This window comes from Myotis nattereri (assembly GCF_964212035.1).
Source record: "Myotis nattereri genome assembly, chromosome: 15".
In the NCBI taxonomy this organism is placed as follows: domain Eukaryota; kingdom Metazoa; phylum Chordata; class Mammalia; order Chiroptera; family Vespertilionidae; genus Myotis; species Myotis nattereri.
Window position 1 is genome coordinate 14,493,474 of NC_138090.1, and position 20,527 is coordinate 14,514,000.

The 20,527-nt window shown below is 53.2% G+C and overlaps 1 protein-coding gene across 2 annotated transcripts; it reads left to right on the forward strand.

Moving 5' to 3' along the window:
• Window positions 1-6,667: 6,667 nt before the first annotated feature.
• Window positions 6,668-19,317, forward strand: VPS4A (vacuolar protein sorting 4 homolog A). Of its 2 annotated transcripts, XM_081107764.1 has the most exons (11): window positions 6,668-6,970; window positions 11,343-11,454; window positions 11,549-11,696; window positions 13,494-13,555; window positions 13,649-13,768; window positions 14,258-14,414; window positions 14,997-15,145; window positions 15,518-15,599; window positions 15,770-15,989; window positions 17,149-17,289; window positions 18,470-19,317. In XM_081107764.1, the coding sequence occupies exons 1-11, from the start codon at window positions 6,950-6,952 to the stop codon at window positions 18,569-18,571; spliced, it is 1,314 nt and encodes a 437-aa protein (XP_080963890.1). In that variant the 5' UTR covers window positions 6,668-6,949; the 3' UTR covers window positions 18,572-19,317. The 2 variants fall into 2 exon arrangements, with proteins under 2 accessions (XP_080963890.1, XP_080963891.1); XM_081107765.1 differs by lacking the exon at window positions 6,668-6,970 and having other exon boundaries at window positions 11,151-11,454; window positions 13,497-13,555.
• Window positions 19,318-20,527: the final 1,210 nt, after the last annotated feature.

The window sequence follows — 20,527 nt, forward strand, 5'->3', positions numbered from 1 at the left end:
TGGTCCATGCTAGCATGAAAGAATTTCAAGCACATTTACATAGGCTGGTCTTTTCATCATGCATAATTTTTTAAATGCAAAATTACGATTTTAGTTTTGGAAGGAGAACACTGTAGAATATCTTTAGGGAGATAAATCACAACAACAATGAAGTTCTGTTGCTCAAAGTGGATCAATGGGAAAGTCTTTTTAAAGAAATGCTTCTTTTAACTGTAAACAGCAAAGCTAAATGTGTATTTTCATCTACCCCCATTTCTAAATTGTGCTGGCCTGTTCATTTCCACACTCACACCATTTAAACATCTCATTTGCTGAAAGTCCGTATACATGGTAGATGGAGTATTTCTTCATAATGAGAGCTCAAAATGAAGATATTTAAAACTTAGCAAAAGTCCACTTATTCCAGACACTCTGGCAAACTCGGTGAAAAGAGCATCTAAAGACAATGAAAGATTGTTTGAATGTTTCCAATATTTTTTATATATTAACATCCTTTTCTATCCAGCTTGCCTTCCGTTTATCACTAAGGCCGGCCTTTCAGGTAGCATCCTTCATCATGCTCAGAAAGTGCCTGAACAATGTGATTGGAATGGCATAGGGAACAACATACTCTCATGGCTCTTGCCCTTTGTTTCCAAGTGTCCTGGAGGTGTGCACACACATTAGGTCAGGGTCTTTCCTTCAAACCTACCCTTTGACAATCAGGTGCTAACGATTCTGTATTATTGGAACCAGCACATAAATATTGTCACGTGTCTGTTCTTCCTTGGTTGGAAGAAGCGCTTCCCTTCTATCTCAGTCCTGTTCGGCGGGGGCGGGAGGGGCGGGGGGAGTCAGCTATATTTTTTCACCTCTGTTTTCTAAATGAATAGAATCTGGGGGAGAGGAAATTATTAAAGTGAAGTTCTGGGTTTGGCACAATCAGTGTTGATGATGCTCTTCACAACTTACAGCAAATCTGCCCTTATCATGAGATCCAGTCCCAGTTTTTGTTCCCCTCCAGTACGGGGCTGCGTGTTACCTGTAAACCTATCAGGTGGGTGCAGCGTGTTAAGACCTTGGTTCCCAGAGAATCGTTCCCTTTCGGTGTCAGACCCGAGGTCTTTTCGCAGATGATGCGGCGGACACTGCCCATGAAGCCTTCCATTGGGGCTCATCTCTGCAAACTGGTTTGTGTTCGGTCCCACACAACTTGCATTGTTGTTAAGCATTAAGACTTAGCTGGAGTAATACTTCTACAAATTATTAAAAGTATGTGATATCCTGGGGTTTTCTTCTTTTTAGAACCCTGTATTTAAACAAGACTTCTTTGTAAGTGTTTAAAATTTAAGTTTCAAACCTTCTGGCATCACCAGACTACCAAATTGAAATCCGTGCGTAAAACAGGGCAGTATTTGTGTTCTTAATTAAAAGAAGAAAAAAGCTTTATGTATGTGTACTCTGCAAATACAAATGCATAGACAACACTTTCCCTTGAGTTGCACATCAACATATAGCATTGTATATTACAATGAAAGTTTGTAACTTAAGGGTATTATATATATAAATACATATATACCTTTGTAACCTTTATACTGTAAATAAAAAATTGCTTTTAGACTTGTATTTTTTTTCTTCTTCTCTTTTTTTTATTGTTAAAATAGTTTCAAACCTACAGGAAAGTTTTAGGAACAGTACAGAGAACTCCTCCATCTCCTTTCCCCAAATTTCCCAGTTAACGTTTTAGCACATTTGTTCCATCTTCTTTTTCTGACATGATGCTCTCTACTGTGTGCCTCCAAACACAAGGACGCTCTCCTGCATCGCCGCCACACAGCCCTCCAATGAGGAAACCAGCATTGGCACAACCCTGCCGCCCCCTCCAGAGCCCCCGTTCGGATGCTACCAGCCATCCCAACAGCGCTTCCTTCCCTTCCTGGCACAGGACCCCATCCAGGACCACATGTTGTGTTTGGTTGTCATATCTCATCAGTTCCTTCTGGTACCATTTTTAAGCAGATTTCAGGCAAATCCAAACTCGTAAAAACTTAAGTTTTGGTTCTCATTCCACCAGGGACTTTCTGTGTGATGGAAGCTTAATCACTGGAGCATCTGAGCTTTTTCAGACTTTGAGTCGCACTGAGGAGTGAGAGGGGAGATGGTTTCTCGGGCATCGTATTAGGGATCATCAGTGCTCCATTTACCTGGGTGTCACTCGCTTTGCATGGTAACTCAGCAAAATTTTGCCCTGGCCCTACCTCTCCAAAATGTTACCTAGCCCTGGTTTTTCTTCTCCACACTGCTCATGGCCCCCATCAAGGCGTTCATTAACAAACGGTTAGGAACAGCCCTAGAACACGAGTTCGTTTAGTCTGATTTTACTAGGTTGTATTGGCTAAACAGAGTTGATTCACTGGTCCAAGCTTGGGTTTACAAGGGCCACATTCTCAGCATCACGATCCCAATTGGAAAAGTGCTGTGCAAGAGAGAGCAGATGGAAGTGTGCCTTTGCAAGTCAACGACTTTCTACCTAAAGGTGGGAGCCGAGAATCTGGTTTCTACTCTAGTGAGAAAGTTAGAACAGAAAGGTCCTGATCTGACCATCGAAACCATCAAGCCCAAACAGGCCCCAAGTGCCAGCCCACAAATAACTTATATTTGGTCCCTTCATTCCCCCTTTCCTTCCTCAGCTTACTCCCCCATCCCCAGCAATGGCAACACCACTGCAGAACTGGGGGCGGGGGCGGGCGGGGGTTGAGGGCCTCAGAGTCTGTTTTCAAGCTCTTCCCAGGAAAAAGTCAACAGTGGATGACCAAGTGAGAGGGGAGAAGACCATTTCCTGCCATCAGAGGCAGCAGCTCATGACAGAGCTTCCTCTAGGGGGCGCTTCCTCGGGGGAAGCTCACCTTGGGAGCCGGAGCAGTGTGGATGGCAGGCTTGTGAGAGACAGACGCTGAGCAAGAGGTGCAAGAAAGTGGAGTGGGCAGAACAAAAGATGCACACAGCTCGTGGATTGCACACCCAGCCCTTGTTTCGGGCTGAACCGTGTGCTGCCAAAATGCATATGCGGAGCCCTCCCCCCGGCACCTCAGAATGTGACTGTATTTGGAGATAGAGCCTTAAAAGAGGTGAGTCAGCTGAAATGAGGCCATTAGGTTGGGCCCTAATCTAATCTGACGGGTGTCCTTACAAGAGGAGGAAATGTGGACACAGATACCAGATCGTGCGCGCACAGAGAAGGGACCCTGCAAGGACACAGCAAAGTGTGGCCATTTGCAAGCCCAGGAAAGAGAGGCCTCAAGAAACCAACCCTGACACCTTGATCCTGGACTTCTCGCCCCCAGAACTGTGAGAGAACACATTCCTGTTTAAAACAACCCTGTCTGTGGCACTGTGTTATGGCAGCCCTAGCAAACGAAGACAGCCCTCTTTTCATTGTAGGGACTTTTCATTTTCATTCCGTCTTTCAACTCACACAGCCCATCCAATACGTGGGGTTGATATGTTCTCAAGGTCTCTGCTTCACTCTCACCCACCAGTGAGAGTTCCTCTTTTGTTTGCTCACTTATTCATCCTGAATAACTTCATTATTAATTCTCCCAGCAGATACTGAGTGTGCCAGGCCCCTGGCAGAGGCCCCGCCCTGCCCTCTCAGTGATGCGAAAGGACAGTGACTACGCCAGGTGCCATGCCCGCAGGTGGAAGCTTCCCCACTCGGTTCTGTCAGTATTGAGGGTAGACGAGAGGAAGCATGGCTCACAGGGTGTGTGCCTCCCTACCTCGCCCAAGCCCATCACAGGCCTCGCCCTGCCACTCGGGTCATCACTCCGACTCCTGTCCACAGGGATGCTCAGCACTTTGGCCTTTTGGTTCCTGACCTCCCTGTGTGTGACGATGGCCCCATCACTTCATCTCACCATCTTCCTGCTCCCAGGGTCACCCCTGGACTGCATTGTTGCTGAAACAGCCATTCCTGAAACCAGTAACGGAAGCAGCCCTCTCAGCGCGTTCTCACTGTGACTATCCTTCAACCTCCTGGGTCCTCAGTTAGTCCCCGTGACTCTTATCTTCTTACGCACTTCCCACCGTACCCGGCTCTCGTTCCACACTTGCCGAGCCCGTGAATGTCCCTGCTGCTCTGTCTTCACAGCAGCCACCTGGATGAATCCTGCCGTCTCCCTGCCCCTGAGTAGCTGAGTATTGGGGAGAAAAATCCAAGGCAATTGGTACCTTTATACATGTGTCGAGGTTGCCAGCTGTTACCAGGTTTGCCTGTAACTGCTCACTTTCGGATTACTTTAAATTTCAAACCTTGACTCTCCTCAGCCCCAGGCCTCCCGCCTTCTCTCTCTTCTCAGCAGACTCTCTTTCCTTCTAATTCATGGAGAGAATAGAAGCCATCCAAAGGTACTCTCCCAACTTCTTGTTACCTTCCAGCCAACATCTTTTTCCCTCCTATTATAATGTCCAAAGCCAATCCTCCTGCCTATACATTGATCCCATTCCCATTGATCTTTACTAGATCCTTTCTGTTGGTTGGTTTGTTTTATTTTTTTAATATATTTTTAGTGATTTCAGAGAGGAAAGGAGAGGGAGAGATAGAAACATCAATGTTGAGAGAGAATCATTGATCGCTGCTTCCTGCATGCCCCCCAGTACGGACCAAACCCACAGCCCGGGCATTTGCCCTAACTGGCACTCAAACCATGACCTCCTGGTTCATAGGTTGACACTCAACTAGTGAGCCACGGCGGCCGGGCCCTGTTGGTTTTTCAAACATGCTCAACTCTTCTCACATTAACAACCATCAAAAACTCCTTCCGGACCCACAGTTCCTGCAGCTATTATCCTAGGCCTCCCTTCCTGTTCCCCAAACTCCTTGAAAGAGTTGTGCCTCCTCATGGACTACATTTCCTCGTGACCCACTCACTCGTGGCCTTCTGCAGTATGGCTCTGCCTCCATCACTTACTCATCTCTGGCTAAGGTCGTCGGTATCTTACATATATCACTGTCTGCTTTCTCAACTGCATTAGGTACTGTGCTCCTCCCTCCTTCACCACAGTCCTCCCACCCCCTGACTTCCAGGACACTCTTCTGTCTATCCTTGTCTCCAGCTGTCTTTCTGAGCTGCTTTTGCAGGCTCCTCCTCCTCTGGTTGGCCAACAAACCTCCAAGCGCTGCCCCAGGTCCCCCCTACACTCTGCTCTTCCCTAGGAGATCTTATTCGCAGCTTCCGTTCCCACTGACACCCAGATGTCTCACAGATGTGCATCTCCAGCCCTCATCTTTCTTCCGACTTCCAGATGCATATATCTGACTATTGATATTTCAAAGGCACCTCAAACTCCTCATCCCTCCCCCACAAGCCCCCAAATCTAGTCTTTGTCCAGTATTCCCATCTCAGCAGCATCACTATTGGTCCAGGTGCTGAAGCCAGCAACCCAGGAGTTATCTCTGTCCCTCCAGCCCTCACCATACCCCATATCTAATCCACTTCCAAGCGCTTGAAATTTGTCTTCCAAAACCTCCCATTCTCTGTGTATTTCTCCATGCCCCCTTACCCCAGTCCAAGCTTCCCTTACTCTTCTGGACTATGGCAGGAGCTTCATGTATAATAGCCACCCCATCCCTGCAATCAGTTCTGCATAATAGGGCTAGTCATCTATCCAAAAACAAATGAACAGTTTCCCATTGATCTTGGGATACAACCCAAAATCTTGACCATAGCCAAATGTCCTGGCCCCTGCCCTACCCCCGAACACCCGTTCACATCAGGTGAACTTGACTTTCTACTTTATGCTCTCTGGCTACCGGAGCCTTCTTCCAGTTTCTTAAATTCCACCAGTGGCCTCCTCAGGGCCTCGGGCCTTCGTACAGGCTGTCCCATCAACTGGGAATGCTCTTCTAACCCCCTTCATCCCTGGAAGAATGGAAGGCTTTCCTGAACCCCTATCTCAGGTAGGTTGCCAGTTAGAAGCCCACAGAGCAATGGGCCTTCACACACAGGCCTCAACACGCTTATTACATAATTTTTCCTGGTGTACATCATCTTTCTCCTTAGACTGCAGGCTCCCCGGGAGCTGTTTTAATCATTGCTGTATCCCCAGAAACGACACAGAGCTCCGAAATAGTCTGTATTGATGAAATATTGTTAAAGTGAATGAGTGTGGCTCAGTTGGTTGGAACATCATCCGTACACCAAAAGGTTGTGGGTTCGATCCCCAGTGGGGGCACGATAAGGAGCCACCCTGATCGATATTTCTCTCTCTCTCTCTCTCTCTCTCTCTCTCTCTCTCTCTCTCTCTCTCCTCCCCCCCCCCCTTCTCACTCTCTTTAAAAATAAATAAGAACATATCCTCGGTGAGGATTAAAAACAAAACTTTTAGACAAAGCCACAGACATAAGTTACCTGGAACTGATAACACTGTGGGGTAGACTATGTGTCCATTAGCTAGCTCATTCATTGCCCTCAAAAGCCAGAGAAGGTGGGTCCTGGTTATTAGCCTACCCCGTTAAACACGCGCACACAGAGCTCGGGGAACTAAAACTGTTTTATTGGAAGTGGGGTCTAGGACTTGAGGCTTCGGCCCCGCCCTGCCCCTCGCCCCGCCCCACGCCCCTCCCCACTCCCAGGCCCCACCGCAGCCCTGCGGGGCTCCGGGCCTCGCCCCCGCCCACCCCGACGCGTCCCTGGCCCGGTTCTCGCCGGGGCCGCCGGTGGCCGCGGAGAGCGGTGCCTGCAGTGCGGGCCGTGGCCGCCAGGGGGCAGCCGCGCCGCTCGGGCCCGACCGCTCTGGGCCGCACCCGTCGCTCGTTGTCGGACTCCCTCCCGCTGCCAGCGGCCACCCTTCCCCGCGCCCAGCGCGGACCCATCAGGCTCCCCGCGCCGGACCCAGCACCTCGGCTCTCCGAGGCCGGACCGAGGCCGCAAGCAGCGCCGCGGGGTGTGAGGCGGACCCAGGAGATGAAATGACAACGTCAACCCTCCAGGTACTCGGCGCGGCCCGGCCGGCTGGCGGAGGCCGAAGGAGGCGCGGCGGGGCCTGCGGACCGGCAGCCGGGCGGGCGGGGGCCGCCTCTGAGCCCCGTCGGCTTCTGTGTTTACGGGCTCGGAGCCAGGGACCACCTCCGTCCGGAACGCTGGCCCCGTGGCCTGGCCGAGCCCGAGGCCCCGCGTTGCAGCCGGCGCCCCCGTCCCGCCGCGGGCTCAGCCTCACCCGGGCCTCCTGGCGCCGCCCGGGCAGCTCGGGCCGCGGCGCGGCTGCTCGCTCTCCCTCCTCCTCCTCCTCCTTCTCCTCCTCCTCCTCCTCCTCCTCCTCCTCCCTTCCCTCCCCCTCCCCCTCCTCCTCCCCCACCAGCCTTCCTACCAGCCCCTGCTTCTTCCCCGTCTCCGATTTCCTCTTCTCGGCCGGCGACCCCTCATTCATTCCCCGGACGGTGCAGGGCGGTGCTGGGTGGCGCCACCTGGATGCATGACTGACCCGCCTCCCAGGTGCTGCCGGTCCTGCTGGGCCGGAAAACGTCAACATGCCCCGGCCTCGGACGGGTGTGCGGTCCACCCGGCCGCCCCTCGCGTGTGACCTTGGGCTGGTTCCGTGATCCTGGGGTCCCAGCAGCGCTGCTGTGATTGATTCCGGGAAAGCGTTCCCAGCCGGGTGCCAGCCGCCCGGTCGGTGCTCAGTAAGGGGCGATGGACGCGGGGCTTGCGGGAGTTGGTCCAGGTTTCACGGAAGGAGTGGCATCTGGCAGGATCGTCAGCGGTAGCGTTCAGGTCCCTGGAGGTGGAGGAGGGAGGCGGCTGCGGGTGAGGGAGGTGGGAACAGCGGGTCAGCTTCCACCTGCGGGTCCCATCTGCCCAGGGTTTGTCGGGCCTGTGAGCTAAGAATGCTTTTTATAAAAACATTTTTTTAAAAGCAGCTTTACTACAATATAATACACACCATGCAATTCGCCTAGTTCAGTGGTCAGCAAACCGCAGCTCGCGAGCCACGTGTGGCTCTTTGGCCCCTTGAGTGTGGCTCTTCCACAAAATTCCGCGGGCGGGCGCGCACGTCCAGTGCGATTGAAACTTCGTGGCCCAGGCGCAGAAGTCGGTTTTCGGCCTGGGCGAGTCTGTTTTGAAGAAGTGGCCTTAGAAGAAGTGGGGGTACGTTCGCTGAGGTCGACCCCTCAGATTGAGGACGTTTTTAGCAAAGGCCAGCTTAGGAGGACCCTGATTAAGTTAATAACAACGTACCTACCTATATAGTTTAAAAACTTTGGCTCCCAAAAGAAATTTCAATCGTTGTACTGTTGATATTTGGCTCTGCTGACTAAGGAGTTTGCCGACCACTGGCCTAGTTAAAGTGTACACTTCAGTGTTTCTCGTATAGTCACTGGATTGTGCACCCATCGCCACAATCACTTTAAGAGCATCTTCATCACCCTGTGGCTGCCACTCCCCCTCTATCCCTCCACCCCTCCCAGCCCCTGGTAACCACTCATCTCCTTCCTGCCCCTATAGATTTGCCTGTTCTGGGCATTTTATGTAGATGGAAATTATACAAAAAATGAAGTCCTTTGTGAGTGGCTTCTTTCATCTAACATGATGTGGGTTTTGGCATTTTTACAAGGCTGAAAGGATATTTAGTGATACATGAAAATCATGAAATTCAAATTTCAGTGTCTACAGGTGAAGTTTTATTGGAACACGTGCCTGCTCATTGGTTTATGTATTGTCTGTGGCTGCTTCGGGGGCTACCAGGCAGAGATGCGTCGTTGCTACAGAGGTTCTGCAGCCCTTTTCTTTCATCCTCATCCTTTGCAATAGGTGCGTTTCTAGAGATGAGGCAGGGTTGGCATTTGGTCACCTTACGCTCCTGTCATGCAAAACTGTTCCTCTCCAAATTGCTGCTGAGGCCTCTTGCATGCAAAAAACTGTATGCGGTTGCCAGGAAAATCTTAGGTGCATTAATTGAGTATCAAGAAGGGAGCAAGGGGCCCTTGCTGGCTTGGCTCAGTGGATAGAGCGCCGGCCTGCAGACTGAAGGGTCTGGGGTTCGATTCCGGTCAGGGGCACACGCCCATACCCAGAAGGGGGTGTGCAGGAGGCAGCCGATCATTGATTCTCTCTCATCATTGATGTTTCTCTCTCTCTCTTTCCCTCTCCCTTCCTCTCTGAAGTCGATAAAAATATATTTTTAAAAAGGGGGGAGGGGAGCAAGGGATGGGCCTGCTCTGCCACATGGCCTGTCACATGGGGGACAGAGTGGACCTGGAGTATTGTTCTGAACCCCGCCTTTCAAAAGGACAAACCTAAGCAAGAAGGTGTATAGAGCAGCAATTTTCATCTCATGGCACACATGAACTAACTTCTAAAATTCTGCAGCACACCAAAAAATATAGTCTATTTTTTGCTGATCTTCCAAAAAAATTGATATCATTTTGATTCATTTACACCAGACGGCTATTGTTGTGTCAGCTGTTGTCATTTTTGTGTGTGTGTGGAAAAGCAAGCAATTTATTAGCCGCAGCAAAAATATACTTAGGACAGTGAAACCAAGGAGGGCACAGAAGAAGCAGGAGAGCCGAGGCTGGGCTGCCCCAGCTCACTGGGAAGTCAGAGGAAGCGGGGAGAGGGAGCCTTGGAGACGGACTCAGGGGTTAACCCTGGACGAGCTGCCACTGCCCATTGTTCCCCTGGTTGCAAGTCTCACGGGCTCCCTGGCTCCCTTCGAGGTGAGGGGAGGTGGGGGGGGGGGGAGCGGGAAGGGCCTGGGCTTGCTCCCTGGAGGGAGAGCGCTGCTGTCATTTTTGCATTTGACCAACTACAAACTAAGAGAAGAGGTCATTGCTCCTGACTCATAGTCAGGTATTGCAGCACACGTATTGAAAATCATTGGTATAGAGCAGTGGTTCTCAACCTTCTGGCCCTTTAAATAAATACAGTTCCTCATGCTGTGACCCAACCATAACATTATTTTCGTTGCTACTTCATCACTGTAATGTTGCTACTGTTATGAATCGTAATGTAAATATCTGATATGCAGGATGGTCTTAGGCGACCCCTGTGAAAGGGTCAGTCGACCGCCAAAGGGGTCACGACCCACAGGTTGAGAACCGCTGGTCTAGAGTGGAAAAAGTCCACAGAACTGGGGGTGTTGGTTATGGAGAAGAGAAGTCACCAGGGACAGGACTACCCTTCACGTTGTTTCTGAAGGGCTGTGATGGGGGAGAGTAGACAAGTGACGCTTGTGTTTAAGCTACTCATCCATTCAGGAGGTTCAGGGCTCCTAGCAATTCTCTATTTAGGGAGTGGATGGAGCCGAAGCTTGAAAATAGTAGCTACACTCTTGCACCTTTCCTCCTCTCTTTAACCTGGCCAGTTCACATCAGCCTGGCCTCACCTGCCCGTCTGTTAGTAGAGAAATCTGTGTCTTTCTGTCTGAGGCTTCTTGCTCTCAGATGGGAAGGGCTGCACAAACGCCTGGGCCCTGCCAAAGCCGGTCAGTGGGGTTATTGTTTGCTGTGGACGGAGCTGTGTGTGGCAGCGGGATCCGCCGCTGGTGTCTGGTGCTGTATCTTGTTGAGGAGGGTAAATCTGGTAACGCTCCCGGGTGCAGCCGTGGCTTCTAAAAGGGGATGGGTAGGGAGGTGTGGGCAGCTGTAAAGACCCAGCGTGCTCAGGTTCGGGGAGGGCACCGGCCTCCAGGACGTATGAGCCGCACGGAGAATCCCCCAGAGTTCTCAGGGCTCCCGGGGGCTGTGCCCTCTGTCGGCAGCACACACATGCTTAGGGGTAAGCAAGCACGTTTGTACTGGAGATGCTGGTGAGCTGGCCCCCCTGTACAAGCCGCTGTGCCCTAAGTGTCAGCTTGACGAAACGTCTTCCCTTTTCAGCCTCGAGAAGCCGGTTGGGCCCGTAGATCCCTTTAACTCCATCGCATACAACTCGGGTCGGTGAAGGACTTTCCGTGCTGGCCGGCTCTCCTCTGCCTCAGGTTTCCGGCCTCCCTGCTGAACAGCACAGGAATCCATTGGTTCTGGTGTTTCCCCTGTTCCGGCTCTCAGGCAGGGTCCCAGTCTTTTCCCTGAGGAGGGAATAGAAAGCGAGCTTCCCCTGTGAGCCCTGACCTGCACTGTTTCCCAGGCTTCCACTTGCTCAGAGCAAAGCCTGAGGAGTTGCTTCCCTGTATTGAGCGCATTGTGAGGCGGGATGGCTGTCTCTTCAGCATCCTCCTAAGGCCTGTCTAGCTGTTGGAGAAGTAGGCCGGCATAATGGTCTGCGCCTCACTAATTCTCGTCAGTGTCTTCCTTCTGCCTGGCACCCGAGGGCTTTCTGGATCCCTTGGGAAGCACTGAGCTCTTTGCTTTGCCTTTCCAGAAAGCCATTGATCTGGTGACAAAAGCCACAGAAGAGGATAAAGCCAAGAATTACGAGGAGGCGCTCCGGCTCTACCAGCATGCGGTGGAGTATTTCCTACACGCTATCAAATGTGCGTCCCACCGGGCCCTCCCAGGCGCCAGGCCCCTGCGAGAGGAGTGTGGGCACCTGGGCTCACAGGGCTCCTCTCCAATCCCCTTTTGCAGATGAGGCTCACAGCGACAAGGCCAAGGAGAGCATTCGAGCCAAGTGCATGCAGTACCTAGACCGGGCCGAGAAGCTGAAGGATTATTTACGGAACAAAGAGAAGCACGGCAAGAAGCCAGTCAAAGAGAACCAGAGTGAGAGCAAGGGGTGAGTACGCAGGAGGGGAGGACCCGGCCGGGACCCACGAGCATGTGCCCTGGTCCTGTGTTGCTGTCGCTGTGGGTGCTAATGCAGCCTTGGACTAGCACGGCACCTTTCTCTGCTCACCGCAGCCCAGAGCTGCTTTCGTCAGGCACTTTACAGAATACTTCTGGGTACGCTGCGGCACTGGGTCTGGATGGGGAGCCAGCGTGGAGGTGACTAGACTTGGATTCTGCAGCCAGACTCTTGGGGTATAACCTGGCTCTGTGCTTCCTAGTCTTGTGACCTTGGACAAGTGCCATGGCCCCCTGTGCCCTCGAGCTCCTCGTCTGTAGGAGGAAGATAATGGGGCTTCCCTCTGAGGAGCAAATGAGATGACGGGGTGAGCCCTGAGCATAGACGGTGGTGCTCAGTGAGGACTAAATAACTGTCAGCCGCTGTTGTCACTGGAGTTAACATCTTCATCTGACTTATGAGGCTACAGACTCAGGGGTTCAGAGGTTGCCACGGTCACGGAGCTGGAACCTGATGGAGTCGGGACCCACACCCGGGGCCTGTGTTTCTGATTCCAAAGCCAGGGTTCCCTCTGCAGTTTCTCTCCTCACGTCTGTGGTTTGTCCACCATGGAGATTCCGGTTATCTGAGCACAAAGGCCGCTGGGGTGCTGGAGGGAGGGAGGATCCTGGGCAGGGAGTCTGCGTAGGAGAGCGGTGGGTGCTGTGTCAGCTGTGTCCCCAGAGGTGGGAGGCTCTGCTTCTGGGTGGAGAAGGTTGCCTGAGTGAGAGACACACCGAGGAAGGGGCAGGAGGCCAGACCTCCAAGGGAGCTGCAGGAGGTGTGAGGATGGCAAACCCCTCATGGCCGGACGGATCTGCCAGGCGGTGGGGGCAGTGACTGTGTTCCTTTTCCAGGTGCTCTGTAGACTTAAGAAGACTGACCTAGCCCTAGCTCATGAGCCTCAGTTTGCCGACCACTGCCCTAGCTGGTTTGGCTCAGTGGATAGTGCCAGCCTGCGGACTGAAGGGTCCCGGGTTTGATTCCAGTCAAGGGCACATGCCTGGGTTGCAGGCTCGATCCCCATCAGGGGGTGTGCAGGAGGCAGCCGATCAGTGATTCTCTCTCATCATTGATGTTTCTCTCTCCCTCTCCCTTCCTCTCTGAAATCAATAAAAAAATATATTTTTTAAAAAAGGCAAAAAACCCAGACTGACTTCTTCTCCAGGTCAGAGCCACTTGCTGTCTGGTTTTGAGTCTGTATGAGAGGCCAGTGAGGGCTGTAATTACTTGCCTTGCCTGGCTGCTCTGTTTTTACCTCTTTTTAAAATATATTTGTATTGATTTCAGAGAGGAAGGGAGAGGGATAGAGAAACATCAATGATGAGAGAGAATCATTGATTGGCTGCCTCCTGCACACCCCCTGATGGGGATCAAGCCCACAGTCCGGGCATGTGCCCTGACCGGGAATCGAACCATGACCACCTGGTTCATACGTAGATTCTCAAACACTGAGCCGGCCCTGGCTGCTCTTGAAGTCCAGCCAAAGCACATGTCCGCCACCAGTCTCTAGAAAGAGCGCATGTCTCTCTTATTCCCTTAATGAAGAAATGAGGATGGGTCATGAGAGTTTCCTGGAGGATCCATTGTGGTCCCTGAATGTGCTCGGGGACCTGTTTGTGGGTGTCTCCTCTGTTGATCAGGAAGAGCATCCCTTTACCCCTCTGCTGGCAGCAGAGCCTGGCCTCGCTCTGAGAGCCTCCTACCAACCTCCGGCTCTAGCCTGTCATCTTCTGTCTCCTTTCCCAGCAGCGATAGTGACAGTGAAGGGGATAATCCAGAGAAAAAGAAATTGCAAGAACAGCTGATGGGTAAGAGGCTGGAGGCCCCATGCTGTGGGAGCGGGACATGAGGGCCCTTGGTGGGTCCGGGCTCTGGATCAAAGGCTCTGCCTCCCTCTGCAGGGGCCGTCATGATGGAGAAGCCCAACATTCGGTGGAGTGACGTGGCCGGGCTGGAGCTGGCCAAGGAGGCCCTCAAAGAAGCTGTCATTTTGCCAATTAAGTTCCCACACTTGTTCACAGGTAAGAGCTGAGCCTCTGTCGGCCCCGATGTAAAATATCAGGCTTCTGAGGGAGCAAGCTCAGGGCTCCCGCTCTGAAGCTGTCCAGGGGCAGGTGGTGACTTGGCTCCTGTCGCCCTCAGTGGGCGAGGCCTGGCCTCCGGGGGCTCCCACCCAGGAAAGGCCAAGGCCTGCCCGTTGCAGTCGTCCAGTCCTTGGCTTCTCTCTGGTGTCGGAAACACCTTTATAACCGGAGCTTCGCTGACTGTCCCAGTGGGCGGGCAGGGTCAGGAACAGTGCCATCAGTGTCACTTTGCAAGGTCGCGGGGTCATGAGCCAGGGCTAAGACAAAGTCTGGGCAGTTAACTCAGTTCCCTTCCTCCTTTGCTCTTAGAATCCGTTGTCCTGTAGAAGTCATTTCTGACTGTATTTACAATGACTGAGGCCCATCTGCGTTCTTGTTCCCCTGCCCCAGTCAGAGGAAGCTCACCCAGTTTATTCTTTCTTGCAGGCAAGCGTACCCCTTGGCGAGGGATACTGCTCTTTGGACCCCCTGGCACCGGGAAGTCCTACCTGGCCAAAGCGGTGGCAACAGAGGCCAACAACTCCACCTTCTTCTCCGTGTCCTCCTCGGACTTGATGTCTAAGTGGTTGGGGGAGAGTGAGAAGTAAGTCAGCACCAGGCCCTTCTCTGCTGGATCCCGGCATTCTCTGCTGGTGGTCCGCTTCCTGCCCTTGGAGTCACCCCCCAGAGGAGCTGCTACTGATGTCAGGGAGGAGTAGTCAGCAGAGGGTATCTTGCTAGCTCATTGGGGGGGGGGGGGGCGGGGGGGCAGGGAGCACGGGGGGACTGATCAAGACCCTGAAATTGGGAGGGCACTTGGGAGAGGTGGGTCTTCCTGAAGGGAAGAGAAGGCACCCCAGTAATTGGGTATCAGGTGGGTATCCTCTGTTGGGGACTTTATGTAGTTAGCGTATTCCCCACACCGACTCCCAGGTAGCAGATGATGAAACAGGAAGGGAAGTGACTTGTCTTAAGTCCAGAGCTAATGGATGGGGAAGGACGCCCGGCTAGCCCTTCCTCTGGGTGCGGTGCTGCTAGAGGATTTGTCACCACCATTTTTTCTGAAATCCAAGCGTGACTCTCGTCTTGACCTCCTCGTGGCAAGGGCAAGAGGAGTGGTGACTGGGACCCTGGCTGGGCATGTGTGTGAGTGTCCAGGTGCCAACCCCATTTTTCGCCTTCACAGGCTAGTCAAGAACCTGTTTGAGCTGGCCAGGCAGCACAAGCCTTCCATAATCTTCATCGACGAGGTGGATTCCCTCTGCGGATCCCGCAACGAAAATGAGAGCGAGGCTGCCCGAAGGATCAAAACAGAGTTCTTGGTCCAGATGCAGGGTGCGTGCTGGTCCTGGGTCTCCTCCCTGGTCCTCGTCCACCTAAAGCCAGCCCAGGCTTCATGAGTTAGCTGCAGCTGGATCTGATTGCCCTTGGGGCAGAGGGAAATCTCAGAGAAGCAATTCTCAGTTCCATCTCCTCAGGCCTTCCTTTGGAGAGGTCTCTGCGGCCTTTGGCCCCCGCCCCCGCCCCTCCCGAGGCTGGCAGGGCAGCCGAGCTCTTCGCTGCCGCTAAGCCAGTTAGGGCCCCACCACTGAGGTGGCACAGGGGTGGCTCCCGTTCAGGACACACAGCCCCTGAGGTCCTTCCCCGCAGGTTCTGACTGACGGTTGCGGGTGCTCTGAGTCAGCATCTGCTTCCCTTTGTCCGCAGGAGTGGGGAATAACAACGATGGGACTCTGGTTCTTGGTGCCACAAACATCCCGTGGGTGTTGGATTCGGCCATTAGACGGAGGTGAGTCTCCCGGAAGGAGAAGCCAGGGTCTTTCTCCTGACCTGTCTCGGCTTCTCCCTGTCTGCATGGTGAGCAGCCGAGTGCAGCCAGCTCGGTGAGCCCGCTGTCCCTCTTCATTGAGACTCCTCCTCCGTCTGCTCTCAAGTCCAGCCGTGTGCTTGGCTCTCTAGGTTTGAAAAGCGGATTTACATCCCGTTGCCGGAGGAGGCGGCCCGTTCCCAGATGTTCCGGTTGCATCTGGGCAGCACGCCACACAGCCTCACGGACGCCAACATCCAGGAGCTGGCCCGGAAGACAGAAGGCTACTCGGGCGCAGACATCAGCATCATCGTGCGGGACTCCCTCATGCAGCCCGTGAGAAAAGTGCAGTCAGCAACACACTTCAAAAAGGTGAGCGAGCCCGCAGGCATTGTTTAGAAACTGTCGCAGGAAAGGGGACAGCAGCTGACACTCGTGGGTCTCCTGGAGCACCAAGGGCAAGTGCAAATGAACCCTTCGGCTGCAGGGCCCAGACAGGGTTGTCCCTGCCCTCCCCTCCCCTGCAGTTCTTCCTGACCATCTCAGCTTGTGTGAGCCCAGGGGACAGCACCGTGGTCCCCGCTGCCACCCCGCCGTCAGCACTGCTGTGTGCGGTGGGTACAAAACCCCACACCGTAAGGAGGAACTCCGTTCACACAGAAGGTCTCTGTCAAGTGGCTGCCAAAAGTCCTACTATGCACCTGGCCTCTTTCTAGATCAGCCGTGGGCAAACGACGGCCCGCGGGCTGGATCCGGCCCGTTTGAAATGAATAAAACTAAAAAAAAAAAAGACCGTACCCTTTTATGTAATGATGTTTACTTTGAATTTATATTAGTTCACACAAACACTCCATCCATGCTTTTGTTCCGGCCCGCTGGTCCAGTTTAAGAACCCACTGTGGCCCTCGAGTCAAAAAGTTTGCCCACCCCTGCTCTAGATGCTGGGGAGACATTTGTAACTGACCACAGCAGACAGAATCCCTGCCCTCCAGGAGCCTCTTCCAGCGAATAAACAAAACAGATTCATTTCTCAGAGGGTGGCGAGGGGGAAGTTGGAGCAGGGAAGGGAGGTCTGAGATTTGGGGGCAGAGGGGCAGGTTACACTCTTAAAGGCTAAGCCACACTGGGTGCCATTCAAGTTGACGAAGGTGAGGGGATGAGCCTTCAGACACTTGGGAGGATGTGCCAGTGGAGAGGGTGCAGGTGGAAAAACATTTTTGATGCCACTACGTTGGTGTGCGATTTGAGTGAATGAGGAAGAGGAAGGTATCAAGGCATGTGGGGCCCCACAGTGAGATTCGGGAGGACAGTGGCTGGAATAGCCTGCCAGTCACCAGCCTCTGAGTGGACTTCCAGCCGCTGGGACCACTCGGCCTGAGAGTTGTGAAGGAGCCTCTCCCTCCTCAGACTAACGACCTAGAAAGCCAGGCTTTTGTTCACACCCTGCCCTCGCCTTCTCTTCAGGACTCAGAAACCTGCGGTGTCCTGCCCCTTCTCCAGAAGCCAGCCATCACACTCCTGTTTCTTCCAGGTCTGCGGCCCTTCCCGCACCAACCCTAACATCATGACCGACGACCTCCTGACCCCGTGCTCTCCAGGGGACCCAGGGGCCATGGAGATGACTTGGATGGATGTCCCTAGTGACAAACTCTTAGAGCCTGTGGTTTGCATGGTAAGCGGCCAACTGGCAGAGCGGACTGCGCAGCCCAGAAAATGGAGGGCTTTCGTCCAGGAATCCAAATGAGCTTCTCCCTTTTCTGTTCAAGGCTGTTGTGGCTCCTAAACAGAGAATGGCCTCTGCGGCTGAGTAGCTGCGGCTTCTGCTGTCGGACGCAGTCCTCACCCAGTCCCAGGATGGGAGCCGTAGCGTTAGCATTTATTTTCTTCTGCAGAAATAGGAAAAGCCAGCCCTAGCTGGGTTTGCTCGTGGATAGAGCATTGGCCTGTGGGCTGAAAGGTCACGGGCTCAGTTCCAGTCAAGGGCATGTACCTCAGTTGCAGGCTCGATCCCTTGCCCCAGTTGGGGTGCGTGCAGGAGGCAACCACTTGATGTGTCTTTCTCACATAGATGTTTCTCTCTCTGCGTCTCTCCCCGTCCTTTCCACTCTGTCTAAAATTCAATGGAAAAATATCCTCGGGTGAGGATAAAAAAAAAAAATAGTGCCCTAACTGGTTTGGCTCAGTGGATAGAGCGTCGGCCTGTGGACTGAAAGGTCCCAGGTTCAATTCCGGTCAAGGGCATGTACCTTGGTTGCGGGCACATCCCCAAGAGGGATGTACAGGAGGCAGCTGGTCGATGTTTCTCTCTCATCAATGTTTCTAACTCTCTATCCCTCTCCCTTCCTCTCTGTAAAAAATCAATAAAATATATTTTTAAAAACATATTGAAGGCCAGGTGATAGGACGGCCTCATTCCATGGGTTTGGCTTGCTTTGTTCACAGAAGGAACCAGCAGATGCCTGTCAGCCTGTTGTGATTTGATGCAGTTGCACAGGCAGCCTCTCCTGGCTAGTCCTCACCTCCTTATCGTGGTGTTGCCCGTTCTGCATGGCAGGTGTCTGCGTTTGCAGCGGGTGTGGGCGTGCAGGTAGAAAGAGCTGCTCCCGGGAGTTAGATGGCGGGAGCTGAGGTTCCCTGGGGCTGGCAGCAGGCCCATCTGGAACCGACAGAAACTGCCCCAGGAGGAAGAGCATCTCTCAGGGGAGGCTTTCAGGCAGAAGCCAGGCTGCCAGAGGGAGGTCTGCATTTGGGGCTGGCGCTGACCTCCACCCTGGACTGCATGGGTCTGCGACGCTGGGAGGCTGAGGACGTGAGGCCGGCCACTCCTCAGCCGCATGCTTTTGTCTTTGCAGTCGGACATGCTCCGGTCTTTGGCCACCACCCGGCCCACCGTGAATGCAGATGACCTCCTGAAAGTGAAGAAATTCTCAGAGGACTTTGGACAGGAGAGTTAAAAGCTTTTCACTCTGGTGATGGTGACGGACGGAGGTTGGTGGCGGTAAATTCATGCACTCCTCATGTCGGTGGCCAGACAGGCTGCAGGGCTCGTCCTAAAATCACTCCGTGTCCCCTGGGCTGTCTGGCCGCCAGCCAAGGAGCAGGAAGGAAGGGGCTCCCGGCCGCAGAGATGCAGAAGCACATCCGGCAGCGGGTGGAATACTGGCTCTTCCTACTTCCTCCTCCTCTTCTGGATGCTCACCACTCCTTGTCCTGACACTCCATGTTTGTTTTTAAAGCCTTTTTTGTTCCTCTAAATTAATGCTGCTTGGATTTTCGTCTTGTTTATAAATAAAGTCAAAATCACCTGGAGCATCACGGAGTGGGAGCAGCCGAGCAGTGGGGTCGGTGCAGCAGACCTGCGAGCCCCCAGGGCCCATTCCTTTTAGACCCAAGTGTCGCTCCTTGTGAACTGAATGGCTGATGCCCTGGAACCCAGCCCAAGCTGTGCCTGCAGAGGCCGAGAGTAAAGCCAAGCCATCCGCACACTCCCAAGCACCCTCCCACGTCGCCATCCCGGGCCCTGTTCCTCCCTGCAGGAGGACAGGGGTCTGTGAACACCAAGATGTGCACTTCAGAAGGAGTGAAGGCAGTCAGGCGGGTCTCACTGCTGCCTCTTCCCTCTGAATGTGAGAACATGAGCCCAGCCACCGCCCGGGTCCCTGTCCTGGAAGTGGGCTAATAAATCCTTTTCCCTTCTTGAGCCACCTGAGTGATTTTGTCTTTGACTCTTGGGTTCTGGAAGGTAATGCTTGCTTCCAATAGAAAGACCTAGTTTTCTCTGCTGTCTTTTCTTCAGCAGAGTAGGAAGCAGGAATGTCGCCACTGTGCCAAGGCCTATGTACCAGTCAGGTTCCTGAGACTGTCTTCCCCCAGGGCCTCAGAAGTGTGGCCAGGGGCGTCTGAGGGACTTGGGCAGTTCTTCCTGTTGTCCAGCCTCCCGATCAGAGTCTCAAACTGGGAGGCCTGTGGGCCAGATGTGGCCTGCAGCTGTTTGGTTTGCTCTGCTGCCAACATTTAAAACTCAAGAGTAGACACACAAATTCAGGTTAGGTAATGCTGGGCCTGTGTCCCCAGGAGGCCGCATAACAGCTGCAGCCGAGCAGGGGCGGCCCTGTTCAGTTGCCACATGCTGTGCGTTCACCATCCCCAGGTGCCCGCTCACACATTTGCATCGCCTGCCTGGCCTGTTTGACTTTGTCAGACACCCGAGTCTCCAGAGCTGGCAGCCCTGGAAATGCTGTCTGACGGAGCAGACGCAGTAATGGCTGTCAGGTTGACCACGAGATATGAACATTCAGAAAAGGCCTGGCACGGGTTGTTCAGCCTTCCTCCTCCGTCCCCCCTCCACCCCCACTGGAGTCTTCAAACCCGGATGGTCCAGAACTGAGTATGTGCCAACTCTCAGATCATGTTAGCCTTGCACTGTGGTGCTCCTTTCATCTGGTGAGGAATGTCTGCTGAATTCAGCTAATTTCTTTCCTTTTTTTTTTCCTTTTTTCCCCCAGCTAATTCCTTTTTTAAAAATATATTTTATTGATTTTTTTACAGAGAGGAAGGGAGAGGGATAGAGTGCTAGAAACATCAATGAGAGAAACATCGATCAGTTGCCTCCTGCACACCTCCTACTGAGGATGTGCCCACAACCAAGGTACATGCCCTTGACCAGAATCGAACCTGGGACCCTTCAGTCCGCAGGCCGACGCTCTATCCACTGAGCCAAGCCGGTTAGGGCTCCCCCAGCTAATTCTTAAAGTGTCTGCTGAATTGAGCCTTCTTACCTCATTATTATGTATCTTGAAGGCTTGGGCTTGGTGCTCCTCTCCATTGCTACTGAGTTAGCCTCGCTACCTGGAGCGCCAGCCAGCCTGACCTCCAGATGACACTGCAGCAACTGTGACTGGAATTCTTGT